Source organism: Spermophilus citellus, assembly GCF_964194105.1.
Source record: "Spermophilus citellus genome assembly, chromosome: 16".
In the NCBI taxonomy this organism is placed as follows: Eukaryota; Metazoa; Chordata; class Mammalia; order Rodentia; family Sciuridae; genus Spermophilus; species Spermophilus citellus.
The window spans coordinates 65,245,680-65,268,629 of record NC_138196.1 but is presented as its reverse complement, the minus strand read 5'-3'; the positions used below and the strand labels follow the sequence as shown (position 1 = coordinate 65,268,629).

Genomic DNA, 22,950 nt, shown 5'->3' with positions numbered 1-22,950 from the left:
CTAGGATTTTGAGATGATATATGAGATCGTTTATTTGTTGGTTTTTTCTTTTTTTAAGGAATGCGCTCCAAGCAATGAATTTTCCTCTTAAAACTGCTTTCAATGTGTCCCATAGATTCCGATATGTTGTGTCTGTGATTTCATTTAACTCTAAGAAGTTTTTAATTTCCTCCTTAATGTCTTCTATAACCCATTGATCATTCAGTAACCTATTGTTCATTCTCCAAGTGATGCATGATTTTTCCTTCCTTCTTTTATCGTTGATTTTCAGTTTCATTCCATTATGATCAGATAAGATGCACGGTATTATTTCTACTCCTTTATATTGTCTAAGAGTTGCCCTGTGACATAATATATGATCTATTTTTGTGAAGGATCCATGTGCTGCTGAGAAAAAAGTGTAACTACTTGATGTTGAGTGGTATATTCTATATATGTCAATTAAGTCTAGGTTGTTAATTGTGTTGTTGAGTTCTATAGCTTCCTTATTTAACTTTTGTTTGGAAGATCTGTCCAGTGGTGAGAGAGGTGTGTTGAAGTCTCCCATGATTGTTGTATGGTGGTCTATTAGACTCTTGTACTTGAGAAGAGTTTGCTTGATGAACGTAGCTGCACCATTGTTTGGGGCATATATATTTATGATTGTTATGTCTTGTTGGTGTATGGTTCCCTTGAGCAGTATGCAGTGTCCCTTTTTATCCTTTTTGATTAACTTTGGCTTGAAATCTATTTTGTTTGATATGAGTATGGACACTCCTGCTTGTTTCCGCAGTCCATATGAGTGGAATGATTTTTCCCAGCCTTTCACCTTCAGTCTATGTATATCTTTTCCTATCAAATGCGTCTCCTGTAAGCAACATATTGTTGGATCTTGTTTTGTGATCCATTCGACTAGCCTGTGTCTCTTAATTGGTGAGTTTAAGCCATTAACATTTAGGGTTATTATTGAGATTTGGTTTGTTCCTCCAGTCATATTTGTTTATTTATGTTACTAAATCTGATTAGTTTTCCTCTTTGATTACTTTCCCCCCTTTACTGTCCTACCTCCCACTGATGGTTTTCAATGTTATTTTCAGTTTCCTCTTCCTGTAATGTTTTGCCAAGGATTTTTTGAAGAGATGGTTTTCTAGCTGCGAATTCTTTTAACTTTTGTTTATCGTGAAAGGTTTTAATTTCATCTTCCATCCTGAAGCTTAATTTCGCCGGATACACGATTCTTGGTTGGAACCCATTTTCTTTCAGTGTTTGAAAAATGTTATTCCAGGATCTTTTAGCTTTCAGAGTCTGTGTTGAGAGATCAGCTGTTATCCTGATTGGTTTGCCCCTAAATGTAATCTGCTTTCTTTCTCTTGTAGCTTTTAAAATTCTCTCCTTATTCTGTATGTTGGGCATCTTCATTATAATGTGTCTAGGTGTGGATCTCTAATGATTTTGCACTTTCGGCCTCCTGTAGGCTTCTAGGATATGGGATTCTGTTTCATTCTTCAAGTCTGGGAAGTTTTCTCGTATTATTTCATTGAATAGATTGTTTATTCCTTTGGTTTGGAGCTCTGTGCCTTCCTGTATCCCAATGACTCTTAAGTTTGGTCTTTTAATGTTATCCCATAATTCTTGAATGTTCTGTTCATGGTTTCTTAGCAGTCTTGCTGAGCTGTCTATGTTCTTTTCAAGTTGAAATACTTTGTCTTCATTGTCTGATGTTCTATCTTCTAAGTGATCTATTCTGCTGGTAGTATTGTCAATTGAGGTTTTAAGTTGGTTTATTGCTTCCTGCATTTCTAGGATTTCTATTTGTTTGTTTTTTATTACTTCTAACTCCCTGTGAAATTGATCTTTTACTTCCTGGATTTGTTTCTGTAGTTCCTTGTCAATGTGATCTTTCATTGTCTGATTTTGCTGTCTCATGTCTTCCTTGAGACTCCAGATCATCTGAAGCATGTATATCCTGAATTCTTTATCTGACATTCCATCTGTTGCAGCTATTACCTCTTCTAGAGTTGAGTTGACCTGCATTGCTTGTGGTCCTTTCTTTCCTTGTCTTTTCATATTGCTTGCGTTTCTTTCTGCTTGGTGAAACTGTTGTGTTTTTGAAATTTTCCCCCTATTTATTTATATTGCTCTTGTATAGTTGGGATATCTCTCTTGTAGGGCGGGTAGTGGCTGTGCTCCTCCTCTAATTAGAGTGATCTATCTACCACGCTGGTTGGTCGTAGGTCTGCCCACCCTGCGGGCACGGGTGGCTGCTCTACTCTGCCCCCACTCCAATTGTGGTGACGTTCCTACCACGTCCTCGGATCGTTGGTCCTGATCCGGATGTGGGCGGCAGCTCTGCTCCACCCCTACTCCAATTGGTGTGTCGTGTCTACCACGCTGGTCGGCCTCTAAGCCTGTTCCGCCGGTGGGTCTCAGATCTGCCTACCTTGCGGGCTTGGGCGGCAGTTCTGCTCAACCCCCACTCCCAGTGGGGGTACCTAACTGCCTCTCCAACGGGTCGCTGGGCCTTTTCCGGACACTGGCGGCGGCTCTGTTCGACCCCCACTCCAACCAGTGTGACGTGACTGCCTCGATGCTACTTGTCCACCACACTGGCAGGCTGCCGAGCCTGTCCTGCCAGTGGGACGCAGGTCTGCCTACCTTGCAGGATCAGACGGCGGCTCTTCACAGCCTCCACTCCAAGTGGGGTGACTTGGCTACCCTGCCGTCGAGTCGCTGGTCCTGTTCCAGGCGTGGGCGGCTACTCTCCTCGGCCCTAGCTGCAGTTGGGGTGTCATGATACCACACCGGCGAGTCCCTTAGCCTGCTCTGGGCGCAGGTGGCAGCTCCACTCTGCCCCCCAGGCCCCCGCAGCCCCCGACGCACCCAGCAGGACCCGGACCAAGAAGCAGTCCCTGTAGGATCCCCAACCCTGAGCCAGAGCAGCTTCGGGAGCCAGGAGCCGGCCTCTCCGGTCCCTGCCACGTTCTGCTAGGAGCAGGCTCCACAGAGCAACCGCCGCGGGTTCTCCAACCCCAGGCCAAAGCAGCCCCGGGAGCCCAAGCCTGGCCGCACCAGACTCTCCCTGCTCGGTGCACTCTCCGCTGGGAGCAGAGTCAAAGACGCAGTTCCCGCGGGCTCCCCAGCCCCGGGCCAAAACTGTTCCGGGAGACAGAGTCCCGCTGCCCCTCGTTGCAAGTTTCACTTGTAGCTGGCCTCAGCTCGCGGTCCCCGCAGGTTCCCCGGCCCTGGGCTCAAGCAGCTACAGGAGCCAGAACCCAGCCTCTCCTATCCCTGCCACACTCTTCTAGGAGCAGGCTCCACAGAGGTACCCCAGCCTCAGGCCCCAGCAGCCCCGGGAGCCCGAGCCTGGCCGCTCCAACCTCTCCCAGCTCAGTGTACGCTCCGCCAGGGGCAGGGTCAAAGACGCAGTCCCCGCGGGCTCCCTAGCCCCGGGCCAAAACTGTTCCGGGAGTCCGAGCCACGCCACCCCTCAGCGCACAATCCACTTGTAACTGGCCTCAGCCCGGGGTCCCCGAAGGATCCCCCGCCCTGGGCCAAAGCAACCCGGGGAGCTAGAATCTGGCCGCTCAAAGTCCGGCGCCCGCCTTGCCAGGGGTGAGCCCCGAAGAGTATTCTCCTCAGGTTCTCCGGTCCCGAGCCTGAGCGATCTGTCTGCGAGACGCAGGCAAATACCAGCCTGGAATCACCTGTTCCGTAGTTGAATGAGCTGAGATCAGTAGAAAACAGGGATGATTGCATCAGCTCTCCATGATGGCGGCTGCTGTCCTCCTCCATGTTCCGACCGGTGTCGGCAATCGAACTGGACCGGTTCTCTCCGCTGTCTCAAAGCCGGAACTCAGCACTCAGTACGGCCAGTGCGCCGCTGGCAGGAGCCTCCAGCATCCGCTTCACTGTAATCCCACTCTGGTACCTCGCCGCTAACTAACTAGCGCGCGCCCCAGACTCCATCTGCGGGGCGGTCCGCCGACCAGGTACAGCTACCCTCCGTGCGGAGAAATCGCCCGCGACTAAGCCCCTGCAGCGGAATCCCACGCGCTGGAAATCTGTCCTCTAGATTCTGGAGCACCTCAATTTCACTGGAAATTCCCACCAAGGTAGCCTTCAGCCGTTTCACCTCGTCTTTCTCCCGCACAGTGACGCGGCGCACTGGGGTGCTGCTCTCCCATCGCCGCCATCTTCCCAAGCCTCTCCTTAGCTAATTTTTTTAAAAAATTTTTTTTAGTTGTAGATGGACACAATACCTTTATTTTGTTTATTTTTATATGGTACTAAGGATCGAACCCAGTGCCTCACATGTGCTAGGCAAGCATTCTACTACTAAGGCACAACCCTAGGGATTGAACCCAGGGCCTCACATTGCTAATAAGTGCTCTGCCACTGAGCTGCATTCTCAGCCGAAACCAACTAATTTTTGACAAAGGCAGAAAACAGTTCAGTGGAGGGAAGATACCTTTTTCAACAGATGGTGATGGAGCAATTGGATATCCTATGCAAACAACAACAAAAACCCCAAACCTTCGAACTATGTCTCACACCTTATACAAAAATTAAAATGGATACAATGAATTGCATACTGAAGTATAAAAAAAATCCAGATATTTGTTATTTGTCAGACGTTGTTTGCAAATATTTCCTCCTATTCTGTACACCGTCTTTCCATCCTTGAAAGAGCTCTAATACAGAACAAAGTATTTAACTCAATTTATCATTTTTCCCTCTGTAGACTTTGCTTTAGTTGCAAGTCAAATAAATCTTTGCCTATTCCTACCTCCAAAGACTGCCTTCTATATTTTGTTCTAAAATCTTATGGTTTTCCATTTTTTACTTCCTCCACTGAAGATTATTCCATTATATAAGAATAATACCAAATATGTTCCAGATATGTGCTAACCATTGAATATGCAGTGTTGAGCAAAAATTGACAGTGTGTCAGATCTCATGACACATGGGAAGGGAAAACAGACATATTAATAAGATAATCACATTAACAAGTAAAATAATACAATCATAGTTAAGTGCTATAAAGGAGAGCTGTAAGAACTAATTATGAGAAAATTTGTCGTGGTCAGGGAAGATCCAGGTAGTAAGTAGGTCAGAAAGGCTCTTTTGTACTAGCTTCATGACTTTGTTCAAGTGTTAAACTTTTTGTGTCTCTATTTCTTCGTTGCTTATGTGGGGATAATAATAGCACCTAAGCTTTAGAGTTGTGATTATATTCAATATAAAGATTAAATGTGAATATTTAAATATTTAATATAAATATTGAATTATTTATAAAGTGTACAGGACAGTGCTAGCATAGTAAGCTTGATAAAGGGATATTTGATCTGAGATCTGAAGATTGAGTAGGAGAGTTAATTAGATGAAGAGGAGAGGGTATTAATCAAAGTCAGGTAAAGGGGGTATCAAAGGCAGTTGGGCAGGTGGCAGAAAAGATCCTGGTAGGATGGAGATGGAAAGAGCAACGAGTCTATAGAGTACTGCAAGAAATATACTCTGCAAAATGAAGCTGGGAGTGGTGGTGCCAGTTTGTAATCTCAGCAGCTGAAGAGGCTGAGGCAGGTCAATAGCATGTTTGAGGCCAGCCTGGGCAACTTGAGAAATAGTGCAGAAATAGTGCAGCACTGGTGTAGCATGTGTGAGGCCCTGGATTCCATCCCCAGTACCAAACAAACAAACAAACAAACAAACAAACAAAAAACCTGGGGAACTGGGCATTGGCCAGGCAGCATAGGACTTTGCTGTTAAGGACTCGATTTCCTAAGAGTGCTGGGAAATGATGAAAAGATTTGAATCCATGGAGTAGGGACAGAATACTGATCAGACTTACTGTTTGAAAAAAAACTGCTGGCTTCAGTGTGGAAATTAAATTAGACAGGGGCAATGTATTGTATATAGATGATTAAGGGATTATTATAGTAAATTTAGCTTAATCCCTGGGGATTTTTCACAGGTTATCACTAATCTTCATATAATCAAAGAATATGTTTGCAAGTTACTGTGTATTTAATACAGTGTTGTCAAATTTATTTTAAATATATTTTTTACAAAAGAGAAAGTGACTTTGCATTATTTTTCATTTTTTAATATGCAAAAATTCAACTGGTTATCATTTATATAGCTTTTTGTGATTATATCTGGAAACTGAGTTAGAACCTAAAAAGATTTAATGCTGGTATCCAGACTTTCTTCTATTTCCTTTATGCTGTCATAGAAATTTAAATATTTTATAGAAGTATCCTTCAGTAAAAATATTTGTGCTGCTAGCGTGAACCACATGCATAACTTAAAATTTTTTGATAGCCATTTAAAAAGGTAGAAAGTTAATAATATTAAGTTTAATGTGTTTTATTAACCCAGTATGTCTAAGACATTATTTTAATCTGTAATCAAATATAAAAATTAGTAATAAGATTCATGGCTTTTTTCTATTGTCTTTGAAACCTGGTAGGTATTTTATACTTAGAGTTGATCTCTGTTTGAACTAGCCATGTTTCAAGGGCTCACTAATCAGGTGTGGCTTATCCTTGCTTCATCGGACAATACAGTTCTGGGTTAATAAGAGGAATGTTATTTTTTTTTTAAAGTTATCAAGTTTATAGAAATAGGTTTCTACTCAGGTCTGAGTTTAATTAGTTTATCTGGAATTGAATTGAATTCTCTTTTTATAAAGAAAAGTCTGGAGTCTTGAATGCCTCAAAGGTATTATGAAAATATATTTTTTTAAGTTTAAAATAATAAAGTTTCCGATTATTACTTAGCAGTTTTTAAGGGACTTTTAGGGGTGATATAGGAGGAGTATGTTGGAACTTTCTGATTGAAGCCCCACTACAAAGAAAAGTTTGTTTATTTTAAAAGATTTCCTGATGTTGTGGAGCCTCTAGTATTCACTGAAATATGTTATTACAAAAGCCCCTTTCCTCTGTCACGTAAAGAAGTGAAGAATAGAATTTCTGTATTATTTGAAAAATCTTAGCATACTTGCTTTGATACATCAAAACTAAAATGATTCTTGAGGTATTAATGTGTTTTTTTTAAAGCCTTTTGGTTATTTATGCAGAAGCCATAATGTTTAATTTGGTTGTCTTGCAGGAACTACAAAATTCTTAGCATGAGCAGTTATTTTCCTATTTTAATATTTAACTATAAAACTTGCCTTAATTAACACATTCTTATAATCTCAGTGTAATAGGCCATCTTTGGTAGAAGTAGCTAAAGACATTCATAAAGCTGCAAAGTAGCAAATATTTAAGTTTTTCTTTTAATTTATGTGCTAGTTTTTTATTATTCCTCCAAGACCAGTTTAATACAGTTGCAGAGATTTGTTTATTGAAAACTGAATACATTTCTCTTTTGGACTTCATTGACTGAGTGAATAAACAATTTGACATTAATTGCCCATATATTGTGCCAGTCATTAGTTTATTTGGAACTAAGTGGGATGCTCTTGTTACAAAGAAGGATCTAGAGTCTTTATGACTCAAAGGTGTTAGGAAATTCATTTTTTAATGCTGTGACTAGAGTCATACTCTCAAGATCTCAAGGAGCTCTCAATATGTTACTTTCTTTAAAGTGATCTATAAGGTAGGGGATTTATATCTCATATCTCATTAAAAGATGGATGTTGGGGCCGGGGTTTTGGCTCAGTAGTAGAGCACTTGCCTAGCATGTGTGAGGCACTGGGTTTGATTCCTGGCACCACATAAAAATAAAAAAAAAAAAAAAAGAAAGAAAGGTATTGTGTTCATCTACAACCAATATATATATTTTTGGTTATATATATGACTTTGGCTTAAAAAAGGGTGTTATTAGTGATATTTTCCTAAAGAGAGCTGTACTTTGTAATATAAATGCTTTATTATTAAAACTCTTTGAGGTTAATTATTTTTCCATGAACAGAAAGAAAACTTACTGAAAATGAGTTTGCCTTTTTTTTTTTTAAGAGAGAGAGAGAGAATTTTTTAATATTTATTTTTTAGTTTTCAGTGGACACAACATCTTTATTTTACTTTTATGTGGTGCTGAGGATCGAACCCAGTGCCCCATGCAGTGCCAGGCGAGTGTGCTTCCCCTTGAGCCACATCCCCAGCCCACTTGTCTGTTTTTTTAAAAAAATATTTTTAGTTGTAGATGGACACAAAATCTTTATTTTGTTTATTTAGTTTTTTTTAAGTGGTGTTGGAGATCGAACCCAGTGCCTCACGCATGCTAGGCAAGTTCTTTACCACTGAGCCACAACCCCAGACCAAACTTGGGTCTTTAGGATTAGAATTCAGTACTAGAATTTAGTGCTAGATATTTACTTTCATTTGTTATCTTTCATCTTTTGTACCCTTACTATGACCTTATCTAACCAATCATGTTTTACAAACCTTACTGGTTTGACTGCTTTTATGATTGTCTTTCGAGTGCCACATATGTACTTTTCAAGTTTATTACTAATGTCAGTACAATTGTGTTGAAGTCTTATTATGATGTTGAGCAAGAATACAAATATATTTTGGACTGGGGATGTGGCTCAAGCGGTAGCGCGCTCGCCTGCCATGCATGAGGCCCGGGTTGGATCCTCAGCCCCACATACAAACAAAGATGTTGTGTCTGCCGAAAACTAAAAAAAATAAATATTAAAAAATTCCCTCTCTCTCTCTTAAAAAAAAAAGAATACAAATATATTTAAAAAATTAATTATGTACCAGCAATGTTATTTCTGGAACATAACAATAAAAATATTGTTATAGTGAATAAACTTAATATTTAATATTTTTAATACAAGTATCATTTTTTTTGTGTGTGTGATGTTAAACTAGGTATTTGTATTATATGTTGGGAAAATGGAAAAACTATTTCATCCCCCTTTTTTTTTTTTCCTAGATAATCAGACAGCTAAATGGAGTCTGAGCAGCTGTTCCATAGAGGCTATTATAGAAACAGCTACAACAGTATAACAAGTGCAAGTAGTGATGAGGAGCTCTTAGATGGAGCAGGTGTTATTATGGACTTTCAAACTTCTGAAGATGACAATTTGTTAGATGGTGACACAGCAGTTGGTAAGTTCAGCATTAATACTCAGTATTTACGTTCATGAGTATCTACCAATAAATATATTCATTGTTTTATTGAGACTGACTTTTTGGATAACTTTTGAAAATTGAGGTGAATACAGGTAACGTAAACAACCATTTCAAAGTATACATTTAAGTGGCATTCAGCACATTCACTGTGTTGTACAACTACCAATACTATCTAGTCCCAAAATATTTTTCTTTACCCTAAAACAAAACCCTGTGTTTGGGTAAATTTTTAAATTTAAATATAATGTAAATGCAAAGAGAGGTATACAATCATTAAGTCATAGGTATATCTGTAAAGTGAATACAATTCATGTAACTATCCCTCAATCAAGAAAAAAAATTTTTACCAATACTCCCAGGATCCTCTTTTGGTCCCTTTTAAATTTCTAAGGTAACTATTATTTTGATTTCTGTTTAGATTAGCTTTGTAGGTATTTAAATTTGACATAAATGAAGGGGTTAAGAGGTGTAGCTCAGGGTTAGAGCACTGGCCAATCATGCATAAGGCACTGGGTTCAATCCCACTGAAAAGAAACAAAGAGTTGTTGGTGGGGTTGCAGAGTCCCTGACCCCAAGGGTCTCTTATAAGTCACCTTATCCATTTGTTCAATATATATTGTATGCTTGGTATAGCTAGGTGTTCTATATAATGCAGAAAACAAAAGGGATAATATTCAACTTTGTATAAACAGAATCATATGTATTCTTTTGTGTCTGATTTCTTTTACTTGTGTTTTGAGATCATCTATGTTGTTTGCATATAGTGGTAATTTATTTTCTTTTCCATGTGATATCCCATTGTGTAAATATACTGCAGATTTTTCATATTTTGTGATAGTTGTATATACATATGAAATGTTTTGGGCATGGGATCAAAGTTGACACATGAAATTAATTTATATACATAGCTAGGAGGTGGTATACAGTATTTTTAGTGTGTCTGGCACATGAAGCTAGGTATAGAATTTTCCACTTCTGGTGTCATGTCAGTGCTGAATGAGTTTCACATTTGGGAATATTTTAGATTTTGGATTTTTAGATTAGTGCTGCTCAAGCTGTGTAATACTTCCTGAGCTTCAGAACTCAGAAACCACAGAGTATAAAGACTCAGAGGTAGATTGTTCTGCCTAAGGTCTTGTGACTCTACCATTTATGCTAAAACTTATTTTCTGAGCTTCTAGCATTTGCATTCAAATATCTATTATCAGATTTAGTTTTATTCATGATGTTTATGATTTTATTTAAATCATATCCTTTCTGTGTGGGATATTCATAAGTACTGTCTCTCTGAGAAGTATTTCAGAAGAAAAGAACTGGCAAAGTAGATACAGAGTGACTATTCCAAAAGCTGGCTGGTCTTAACACGACACCTGTTAGGATGAAAACACATCACAGTCTGGGATCAAGCTTTTGGTCCTACAGACACAGAACGATGGTACCACTATCATGAAACTTGAGTTCTAAGAAGTGAATTTGTATTAACTTCTTAATATAAATTTAATATACTAATATTCTATTTTATTTTAAAAAGGATATAAACCTTTTTATAAAGATTTTACAAAATTCCATTTTTAATGTATTTGACAATGATGGAGTAAAAGGAAAACAACTTGAGATGACATAAAATATAGAGATGAGACTGATTTTTTTTTTTTAAAGATAGAGTGAGAGAGAGAGGGGGGGGAGAGAGAGAGAGAGAGAATTTTAATATTTATTTTTTAGTTCTCAGCGGACACAACATCTTTGTTGGTATGTGGTGCTGAGGATCGAACCTGGGCCGCACGCATGCCAGGCGAGCGCGCTACCGCTTGAGCCACATCCCCAGCCCGAGATGACACTGATTTAAAAATGTTATTAAGCCAGGCATGGTGGCAATGTCTGTAATACTAGTGACTTGGGAGGGTGATTCAGAAGGATCACAAGTTCAAGGTTAACCTCAACAATTTAGTGAGACCCTGACTCAAAATAAAAAATACAAAGGGCTGGGGATGTAGCTTAACAGTGGAATTCACTTGGGTTCAATCCCCATTATCACAAAAAATAAAAATATGTTACCAATATACTTTCTAAGAAGAGACTACAAATTTGTTTTATAGCAACAAATGAATAGGAGAATCTGTTTGGTTCAATGATTCATAATGTTTATAAGAAAAAACACTGGGGCTGGGGTTGTGGCTCAGCGGTAGAGCACTCGCCTCGCATGTGGGAGACCCTGGGTTTGATCCTCAGCACCACATAAAAATAAATAAGTGAAATAAAGGTATTGTGTCCAACTACAATTCAAAATAAATATTAAAAAAAGAAAAAAAATGCTAACCAGTAGCTCAGCAGACACCCTATTTATTACTGAGTGACCTTCTTTCTCTTTTTCTGGTGACATTTTAAAGTGGTTACTGCCTAATGCATTAAACAGTGATTTTTTTTTTAAAGGAATATGTTTGGAGTAAATAGTAGTGATTTTCACAGGGCTTTTGTAATAATATCCATCGATATCTCCTAATTCTATCTCAGGATCTAATTGTAAGGGCACCAGTTGAGCATTCCCTCATCCAAAAATCTGAAATTCAAATGCTCCAAAATCTGAAACTCTTGTGAGCTCAGAAATGATGCCACAAGTAAAAAATTCCACACACTAAAACTTTTTCATCCACAAAATTATTTCAAATGTTGATTAAAATCACTTCCAGGCTTTGTATGTTTAAAACATACTTGAACTTTTTGTTTAGAATTGGGTCTCACCCCCAAGATTTTTCATTATATATATGAAAATATTCCAAAATCTGAAATATTCCAAAATCTGAAATTTAAAGCACTCTGGTCCCAAGCATTTTGGATAATGGATATTTAGCCTATATAGCATTGATTAGTTGTCATGGTATGGCAGGATTTGTAAATATATTTTAGAGTATCTTGTAGTATCTTGTAATAGATGGACTATATAGAATTTTAGGAGGTTATCCATATGTATTTTGTTTTTTTTGCTGAGATTTGAAAGGGATTTTAGAATGATATCAAAGTATTTATCTTGCTAGATTTCCTTATGAAAGAGAATAGGCCAGGCACAGTGTGGTGCATGCTTCTAATCCCAGCTATTTAGGAGATTGAGATAGGAGGATTGCAAGTTCTAGGCTAACCTGTGCAATTTAGTGAGGCCCTGTCTCAAAATAAAATAAAGGGCTGGGGATTATAGCTCAGTGGTAGAGTACTTGTTTAACATGTGGAAAGTCCTGGATTCAATTTTATTAGAAGTCGTCTTAATGAAGTAAAAACTGTCCATGGGCCAGTTTTTACCCAAATCCTCACCAGCATTTATTTTTGTTTGTATTCTTGATCATTAACATTCTGCCTGGAGTGAGATAAAATCTTATTATAATTTTGATTTGCATTTCCCTGATTGTTAAAGATGTTGAACATTTTTTTCATATATTTGTTGGCCATTTGTATTTCTTCTTTTGAGAATTATCTGTTTAATTCATTTGCACACTTATTAGTTGGGTTTTTTTGCATGTGTGTATTGAGATCTTTACATATTGTGGATATTAATCCCCTATTAGAGGAGAAGCAGGCAAAGGTTTTCTCCCATTCTGTAGGCTCTCCTCTCACTCTTTTTTTGGTTTTTAATCTTTATTTTGTTTATTTATTTTTACATGGTGCTGAGGATCGAACCTAGTGCCTCACATGTGTGAGGTAAGCGCTGTGCCACTGAGCCACTGAGCCACAACCCCAGCCCTCTCCTCTCACTCTTAATCATTTGCTTTGCTGTATAGAGCTTTTTAATTTGATGGCAACTCATTTATTGATTCTTGGTTTTATTTCTTGAGTTTTAGGAGTCTTGTTGAGGAAGTTAGTGCCAACACCAAATGATGGAGTGTTGATCCTATGATTTCTTATAGCATTTGTAAGATTTCTGGTCTAATTCCTAAATCTTTGATCCATTTAGCTTTTTAAAAAAATTTTGGCTGTAGATGGACACAGTACCTTTATTTTTTTGTGATACTGAGGATTGAATCCAGTGCCTCATATGTGCTAGGTAAGCACTCTACCAGTGACTACAACCCCAGGCCTCTATTTTGAGTTTTGTACAGAGGGAGAGATAGGGATCTAATTTCATTCTTTTACATATGAATGTTCAATTTTCCTAGCATCATTTATTACAAAGGCTGTCTTTTCTCCCACATATATTTTTGGCGCCTTTGTCAAGTATCAGATGGCTGTTAGCCTGTATTACAAACATTTAAAAAAGTAAAACAAAGCTAAGTATTCTCCAGTGTTATTCACAAAATAAGAGGCTTTGAGGAACATTTCTTCTTTTAGGCAGCAGTTCCCTAGCTTTTTATTCCCAAACTCCCTTTCTACTATTGAGGTCCCCTAACAGCTTTTTAAAAGTGTAGGTTATAATGATCAGTGTTTACCATATTAGAAACTAAAACAGAAGAATTTAAAAACATTTAATTCAATTAAAAATAACAGTAGGGGGCTGGGGTTGTGGCTTAGTGGTAGAGCGCTTGCTTAGCACTTTCGAGGCCTTGGGTTCGAATCTCAGCACCACATAAAAATAAATAAAATAAAGATATTAAAAAAATAATAATAACAGCAGGGCTGGGGATATAACTCAGTGTAAGTTCTTGCCTAGCCTGCATGGGGCCCCAGGAAACCCTTCAACAAACAAACACAACAAGCAAATCCCCACAAAAAGCAATAATAAACTAATTGCATTTTAACATTAATAAGGTTTAAATAGAAAACATATTTTCCAAAATAAAAATAAACTTAGTGGAAAGAATGGCATTGTTTTACCTCTTGCAAAGTGTGCCCAGGACTGGGAAGGACTGGGGAGCAGCTCTGTGATTGAGTTCCTGTCTAGCCTATGTGAGGCCCTGGGTTCCATCACTAGTACCTGGTACTTATGGGGTTAATCTCTAATGTTTGGTTTAATAGAAGATAGCTAGATATGTTCTTTAATCTCTTTATAATGTTTTGGTTGAAATTACAAAAAAGGATAATAAAATCCAACCTTTTGTAAATATAAAGTTGGAAGAAATAATTTAATAGCTTTTTCAGACTGTTGTGAATATTCTTCTTTGAAATGATACCAGAACTTGACAAGTGAAAATTTCTTAAAGGTTAATTGCAATGTGGAAAACCCCATTAATGAACATTTTGTGTTCTGTTAAATTAAAATCCATTGGCTCATCTTGCACTTTTAAAGTATCTATTACCCATTCATGACTTTATAATATGCATTAGTCATTTGGAAAAGTGATTCATTGATATATTAGCTTCTCTAAGGCTTATATAACAAAGAACCACAGGCTGAGTAGCTTTAACTGCGTATTTATTTTCTTTTATTTAAATCACATATTTATTCTCTTTTCTGGAGTTGGCAGGGGTTGGTTTCTTCTGAGGCCTTTCCTTAGTTTGTAGATAACCATCTACTCTGTATGTCTTCACATGGTTTTTCATATGTGTGTATCTGTATCCTAATCTTTTTTTCTAAAGAAGCTAATCATATTGGATTTGTACCCACCATAATGATCTTATTTACCTTAATTATCTCTTTAAAGAGTTCATTTAGACCTTATCCCCAAGTACAGTCACTTCCTGAGACATGGGGGCTAGGACTTTAATATACGAATTTTGGGGGAACACAAGTCAAACTTCGATGACTGATCTATGTAGATCTTGCTAGTGTTCACTGTTTCATTTCACAAAATCAAGAAGTCCCTTCCTTCCTTCCTTCCTTCCTTCCTTCCTTCCTTCCTTCCTTCCTTCCTTCCTTCCTTCCTTCCTTTCTTTTTTATTATCACCACCAATCCCATCAGAAAAGTCTTTAACTATTGGGAAGATGTTTGACTTACAGTGGTGAATGTAAGTTTCTAAAATTAAATTTTTGCTTGAAAGCTTGAATTTTGTTATTGACAACAAATACTGTCAGATATTTTACTTGAAGAGACAGGCTCATTTTATATGTGCTGAGAAAATGTCTGCCAGATCTCTAGGTCTAAACAGCTATAGTTAGCATTCTTTCAATGAAAATGGTAAACTGGGACACACACCTATAATTCCAGCTGTTTGGGAGACTAAGGCAGGAGGATTTCAATTTTGAGGCCAGCCTGGACAACAGAGGAAGACACTGTCTCAAACAAAACAAAACAAGACACGGAACAAACAAAAACTGGTGTTCCCTGAAAAAAGTTTAGCTCACAACTCAAACATTCACACAAGTGCTTTTCGTTAACATGGAATCTTTATACAACAGTATGAACGAAAGTGCTATATGTATTCTTTCCATTTTGTCACATAGACTAATATTAAAAAGATAGTATCCTTAAGAGTTATGACTTAAAATAAAATGAATATTATTTATAATTTTACCCAGGTCATTTGGAAGATAAACTGACTTTTGCTTTTTTTTTTGGGGGGGCAAGTACATCATGGTGAAAAATATGACTTCTAGTACATTCTGATGCCTTTGCTTTGAGTTGTGCTAGATGACAGCTGTTTTAGCCACTATTGTTTTTGTACCATAATTGCAAAGGTCATGAAAAAGACAAAGAATATTGTAGTTGGCTGAATAATGACTCCTTCCACACCCTAATTCCTGGCACCTCTAAATATGTTACTGTACGAGATAAAAAGCACTTCCTTGTGATTAAATCAAAGTTTTGAGATGGGGAGATTATATGGATATATGGGTAGAACTAATGTAATCAAACAGGCCTTCAAAGAGAAAGGCAGGAGGATCAGTGTTAGTGGTAGACATGGTGAAGGAAGTGAGTGATTAAAGTGATTTCAGGAAGATACAGTGAGTCAAACCTCTGGTAGCTGGAAAAAGCAAGGAAACCATTTTTTCTTGAGGCTTCCAGAAAGAATGCAGCCTGTAAAAACATCAAAGACCAAGGAGTTTAGGAAGACATGATAGCTAAGTACATTGTGGCATCCTGGATAGAGCCTGGAAGACAAGGATCATTAAGAGAAATGCTGCTAGGGGTAGGAAAGACAGTGGAATGCAGTGGTCATCGTTACCCTAAATATATGTATGAAGACACGAAGGATGTGACTCTACTTTGTATACAACCAGAGATATGAAAAATTGTGCTCTATATGTGTAATATGAATTGTAATGCATTCTATTGTCATATATAACAAATTAAAATTAAAAAAAGAGAAAAGCTGCTGAAATCCAGGTAAAGTCTAGAGTTTACATAATAATAATATTCCACCATTAGTATTTTGCAATGTGCGATGGAAATATAAGATGTTAATCAATTGGGGAAAATCAGTGAGGTATTCAGGATCTTTCTGTACTACCTGTGCAACTTTTTGAAATCTAAAGTTCATTTTAAAAATGGAGTTCACTTTTATATAATAAGAGCAAAATGTGCTTATTATAGAAAATATTGGTGATAAAGAAAAATAAGGTAGAAGACAATCCTGCCCCAGGGGTTACCAGTTTTTTTTTTTAACTTTATTCTATGCATATTCCAGTCAACAGTAATTATTAGGTTACTTTGTGGGCCAGACAACAGGATAAATGCTTGGGAGAGAACAGTGAAGAAGAATGATATGGGTCTTTGTCTTAGGGAGCTTACACTGTAATGAGACAAAACCATTAAAATATATAAATAATCCCACCCCTCGCCCCCCAAAATTATAATATCACAATTATTGTGATATAGTAAGATATTTAATGTGAGAACAAGTAAGTGGGGGAACCTAAGATATGATTATTTAAGGTGAGGACTTAAAAATGAGTACAATTCAGACAGGTGAACGAGGGAGGCAGTGAATGGAGGCGCTGGGACCTGGATCTACAGAGTGCAGTTTGCAGGCACAGGGAGCAGCTTGAGAGAAGGCACTCAGGTACCAACAAGTTTGAAACTTGAGAGAAAAGTGGCTGGAGTGCAGAGAATGGGAATTAGAAAGGAAAGGATTGAGGCTGAAGAGGGAATTAAACAAGGTCCAGATCATGTAAATTAAAGTTTTGGACTTTTTTTTCTGAGAGTAATGAAGAATCGCTGAGACTATGGAGGTAAAAGTAATAATTATGAAGAGAGACAGTGATGTACAATGTTTTGAAAATTGGTGGTAGAATTATTGCTAAAGATAAAAGTTGAAATGTTCCTAAGACTACTGGAGTTGATTGCTTGCTATGAATAAGGAAGCTCTTTGATATCATTTCAGTTTAAAGCGCTAATAAAATAATCCAAGAGTAGCTTTTTAGTAAACATACTATCCTTGATATGGATTTATAAGCAAAAAAAAAAATATCTGATAGTATAAAGTTATGGTATCCAAGAAAGGGATTCTGAGTTAGAGTAATTTGATTTTGCCTCCAGTGTTTTAAAGATTATGTTTGTGTGGTTTTGTCTTCAGTAGATGACAAGATGATTTTAGTTGCATTGTTTTATCTGGCATCTATTGATGACATTGGTTGTATGTTCTAATGAATGAGATATTTGGCAACATGTCAGATTTTAAACTCGAATTTGACAACATAAACTCTTTTAGAAAGTATGAAATCAATACACTGTGAATCTTCAGTAAAGGGTGTTTTAGAAATTCATAAAATGAAGTTAACAAACACCACTGCTACCATTTAATGGCTGGCTGTTGGGAAAAGGTCAAAACTATTTCAAATGGTTTACCCAGGGTTATTTTTAGAAATAATTCCAAAGTTCATCTGATACTTGTTCTAAGCAAGGCTATGTTCTTAGTACATTTGATACCCTTCACATTCTATTGCCAACTACCTTATAAACATTTCCTGCACCTGCATCTCCAAACTGCTTCAGCGAGCAGCCTACTTAACCTGCTTAATATATGTGGAAGTAGGGGACTGCTCAAAGTTGTGTGCTTATATGAGTAAGGTAATGCATTTAGGGAAAATTAACCCATACTAAGCTTATGAAATGTTGTGATTCAGGATGTTTCAAAAGCACTAGAAAAAAGATAATGAGACTTAATATTGATAAACTGGTGCTTTCATAAAATCAGCCAAAGATTGCAGTGGTAAGCTAATCAAGTACTGTGTATCATTTGAAGTCATCGGAAAGAAGTGAGCTTAATTTTTATTAAGACCTGATGATTTGTACCTCACATATTATCTGCAGTTATTGCCATTACTCTGGAAACAAATTAAAAAGGTCCAAAGAAAGCTAACTAAAATTAAGTAAATGAAGATAGTGTGTGTGTGTGTGTGTGTCTGTCTGTCTGTTTGTGTGTTTTGTACACTCTGCCTGTCTCCCTTGAATGTCATGATATAATGAATTAACTTCTTTTTTTGGTGCGTGTACGCTATTACATAAGACAGTACAAGAACTGTCCTTGAAAAAGTTACCACTTAGAGGAAATTTCTTAGAAGCAGTGTTTAGAAGAAATTTGAAGTCAGCGTAGATACTCGATGAATCTTGTTACCTGCAACTGATTGAGACTTAGATTACATATGCTGTTTAAAAATAAGATTATTACTGGCTCCAAAATAAAAGATTAAGCTAAAGGAAAAATTAAAAGAGGACAGGGAGAAGTTTCTAACTCTAAGACTTGAATTGTGACATAGCACACATCAGAAAATCCATAAAACACAATTTTACAGTTTCATAAAACAAGCATCTCTGCAGCCCTCCCAGGTAATAAAGCATAGCCATATTCCAAAAGTTTCCTGCATGTGCCTCCTTGATCATGATACCTTCCTTTTCTTCTAGAGGTAGTTTTCTCTTTGTAAATCACTTTATTGCTTTACTTTATGATTTGATCATCTGTGCATCTTAAAGAATGTAATTTAATATTACCAGGTTTTGAAGCTTAAATAGATGGAATCATTTGATGTATATGCCTTTGTTTCTTGCTTTTATGCAATGTGGTTTTTAAGAATCATACTTGTTGCAAGTATTGCCATCTATGATTTTGTTCTAAATTGTATCATTTTTAAATGAATATGCTACATTTTTTCATTCATTTTATTTTTGATATATCTTCAAGTTCTTAACAGTTTTTGGTAGTTACAAACAATGCTACTTTGTAAATTATGCATGTATCCTGGAGTATAAGTACAAACATTAAAAAGGTCCAAAGAAAACTAACTAAAATTAAGTAAATGAAGATTGTGTGTGTGTGTGTGTGTGTGTGTGTGTGTGTGTGTGTGTGTGTTAGGGTTTCATTTGTCCTAGGTGAGATCTAATTGGGTCATAGATTGTTTTCCATAGTCTATTCTAGTTTACACTTAGAATGTATGAAAGTATTTATTGCTCTATATTCACCAACTACTCAATATTGTCAGATGCCTAATTTATCATGGATTCTAATTGTGGTTTTAATTTGCATGTTCTTGGTAGCCAAAGAAGTTGAACATCTTTGCTTACTAGCTATTTGGAAATCCTCTCTAAGAGGACATTTGCCCATTTTCTGTTGAAATGTGTATCTTTAAAGATTTGTACTTCTTTGTTTTATAGACCCAGACTTTTTATTGAGTAATGGTGCTGTAAATGATCTTCTGTGTTGTGGATTGCACTTTACCCTGATAATGAACAGATGTTCTTAATTGTAATGTGGTCTTATGTATTAATCACTTGCTTTGTGGTTTTTGTTTTTGTTGTTGGTTTTTGGTACCTGGGGTTGAACACAGGAATGATTTATTGCTGAGCTACCTCACAAGTCCTTTTTATTATTTTTTTCATTTTGATATGGGGTCTTGCTGAGGCTGTCCTTGAACTTGTGATCCTTCTGCCTCAGCCTCCCAAATCATGGGGATTACAAGCATGTGACCCTCTGCCCACCACTTGTGTTTTAATTAAGAAAAAGATATTCATATCCTAAAGTCATGAAGATGTTTTCCTGTATTATTTTGTAAGAGCTTTATTTGCATTGTACGTTTAGGTCAATAATCATCTGAATGTATTTGTGTGTGGGGTGTGTGTGTGTGTGTGTGAGGGTGTATTTAATTTTTTTTGGTATATATATATATGGACAGTTATCCTTTTATCAATTACTGAGAAAATAATTTTTTTCCAGTCTTGTACAGTGTTACCTCTGATCTATATGAAGGACCTGAATATAGGATGATCTATTTCTATACTCCATATTCTGTACTATTAGTTTATTTTTTTGTCCCAATAATTATTATTTATGTCTTCTTGTACTGCTGATTCTAATTCCTCCCTTCTCCCTTCTTCCTCCACCACCCCTCCTTTCTCTTTTCCCTCTTCCTTTTCCTTCCCATCTCTCTATTCTCTTCCTTCCCTTATTCATCTGTCACTGTAGATTTTTCATTAGTCTTTTCAATAAATCAGTTTGCCTTTATTTTTCTATTATATACCTGTTTGGTTCATTAATTTCTAATCTTATTTTGTTCTACTTTCTTTGGGTTTATTTTGATATTTTTTTTCTAACTTCTTGGCTAGCTTCTTAGTTTTAAGCATTCTTTTATTTTTTTTAAGAGAGAGTGAGAGAGAGAGAGGGAGAGAGAATTTTTTTTAATATTTATTTTTTAGTTTTCGGCGGATACAACATCTTTGTTTGTATATGGTGCTGAGGATCGAACCCAAGCCGCACGCATGCCAGGCGAACACGCTACCGCTTGAGCCACATCCCCAGCCCTAAGCATTATTTTCTGGTAAATTTATTAAAGCTATAAGTTGCCCTCTAGATACTGTTTTATTTTTTATGGCATAAACCTTTATTATCATTATCACTAATTAAAAAAACATTTCAAATTTGTATAACAATATATATTTTGACCTATCGATGACTTATAAGTGCAGTTCATAATTTCCAAACTTATGAAGAGTTTCTGGTTATTTGTATAGATTGAACCCAGGGCCTTGAGCATGCTAAGCAATCTTCCACCAACCTATTTCCCCAGCTCTTTTAAAAATTTAATTTTATTTTTAATACATGGTTTCACTAAGTTACCCAGGCTGTCCTTGAACTTGAAATCTTTCTTCCTTGACCTCCCACGTAGCTGGAATTACAAGGAGTGGGCCACTGCAGCTGGCTAGTTAAGTTTTTAATTGATTTATAATATTATTATGCTGTGGTGAGAGAATATACATTGTATAATTTCAATAAGTTGAATTTTTTTTTCAGCTTGCATGGTGGCTCAGGAAAAAGGCCAATTTTTATAAATGTTTCCTATCTGCTATGAGAAAGAGAATGAATGTGTATGGTTTTTTTTTGATTATGGTGTTCTCTAATGCCCACTGGGTAAAGTTTGTAACAGTCTTTTGAAATCATCTGTTTTTCCTTTCTGATTTTTCTCCTTGTTTCAAAATTTAGTATTTGCTAATGAGGTGTTGAGAATTTTCACTGTATTTGTAGATTTGCCTACTAATACTTGTCATTTTGTCTGTTTTTACTTTATATACTTTGAGCTCATGATAGTAAGTTATATCCTCTTGGTGAATGGGATGACTTTTTTTTTTTTAAATGATTTTTTAAATTTCCACTTACACTTTCCCCCTTAATGTTTACTTTGATATTACTCCCTGAGTTTCTTTGAATTAGTGTTTGCATGTTATACTTTTTTAGAAATCCTTTTACTTTTTTTTTTAAAGAGAGAGTGAGAGAGAGAGGGGGACAGAGAGAGAGAGAGAGAGAATTTTTTTTTAATATTTATTTTTTCTTAGTTCTCGGCGGACACAACATCTTCGTTTGTATGTGGTGCTGAGGATCGAACCCGGGCCGCACGCACGTTAGGCGAGCGCGCTACTGCTTGAGCCACATCCCCAGCCCAGAAATCCTTTTACTTTTAGCTTACATGTTTTAGTTGAGACATAATCACATAGTTGGATTTTAAAACTCCGGTTAAATGGTATTTATCATTTAATTGGAGCATTTATTTCATTTACACTTAATGTAAATATTGGTATGTGGGTTTAAATATTTCTAAAAATTAGAATTCTTCATTCTTCTTTTGCTTAGTCCTTAAACCAGCTTGAGTTTATGTGTGAGTATATTTGACAAATTCCTTGAAAATGAATTGTTTAGGTATAAAAAAATAACTATTTATTTTGGTTCTAATTTTGAAAAAGTGATTTTTATGTGATGTTTGTGAAAGAAAACTTTGTTTTTAATCCTCTGATACCAGAGAGCCATGTTAAGAATTAAAATCATTTATGTGTATGAGGTATGAATATTGCAAAACTTTTTTCTTTTTGATGCTGGAATTGAACCTCGGTCCTTGTGCATATGCTTTACCACCGAGCTATATCTCCAGTTCCTAAAACTATGTTTTATTTTTAAAAATTTATTTTTTGGTTTGTCTATTTTCCGGATTCTTAACTGTTCTTTCTTTCATGCTATAATAACTTTGTAGCTACATGTGTAGTTTGCATTGATTTTCTTCCTTAAAGGTTTTGCTTTGTCTCTCCCCCCAACCACCAACTTTTTTAGTTTTCAGATCTTTTTCTTAGGAAAGAGGACTTGACAACGCAGGTTAAAGTATAATGCCACATTATGTGTGCAGATGTAAGTCTGCAGCACCCACTTACCATTGTGATCTGTGGTTTTTCACCTGCTGCTTCCAGTGAAGATTTTAGTTTGAGAAGTGAAAGATATAATTTTTTAAAATTAACATTTATCTCATATAAGTGCTTTTAATTTATAAAACCATTTAAATATTTTTACTATAGAAAATCTTAAAGCATAGAGATGAGTAGTGTTGTACCTTCTTATCTTCATTACTTAGCTTAAATAATAATTCATGCCAATTTTGCTTCATCTCTCTTCTCCTTATTTTTAAATAAATCTGAAGTATTTCATATAAGTGGATATATGCACATATATATTTCATTATGTGCTTCTAAAAGATCAAGGTTCGGGGCTGGCGATGTGGCTCAAGCGGTAGCGCGCTCGTCTGGCATGCGTGCGGCCCGGGTTCGATCCT

The 22,950-nt window shown here is 36.7% G+C and overlaps 1 protein-coding gene across 4 annotated transcripts in view; it reads left to right on the top strand.

The window, feature by feature from the left end:
* CLCN3 (chloride voltage-gated channel 3) overlaps nt 1-22,950 on the top strand; it is an 89,532-nt gene that overhangs the window by 11,700 nt on the left and 54,882 nt on the right. For 3 of the 4 annotated variants that reach the window (XM_081269801.1, XM_081269798.1, XM_081269799.1), the window contains one exon: nt 8,869-9,044. In XM_081269801.1, the coding sequence (XP_081125927.1) occupies nt 8,885-9,044 (160 nt within the window). In that variant the 5' untranslated portion in view covers nt 8,869-8,884. Of the gene's footprint in view, nt 1-8,868; nt 9,045-17,820; nt 17,939-22,950 lie in introns of those variants that run through there. The other variant, XM_081269802.1, reaches the window with a different exon arrangement.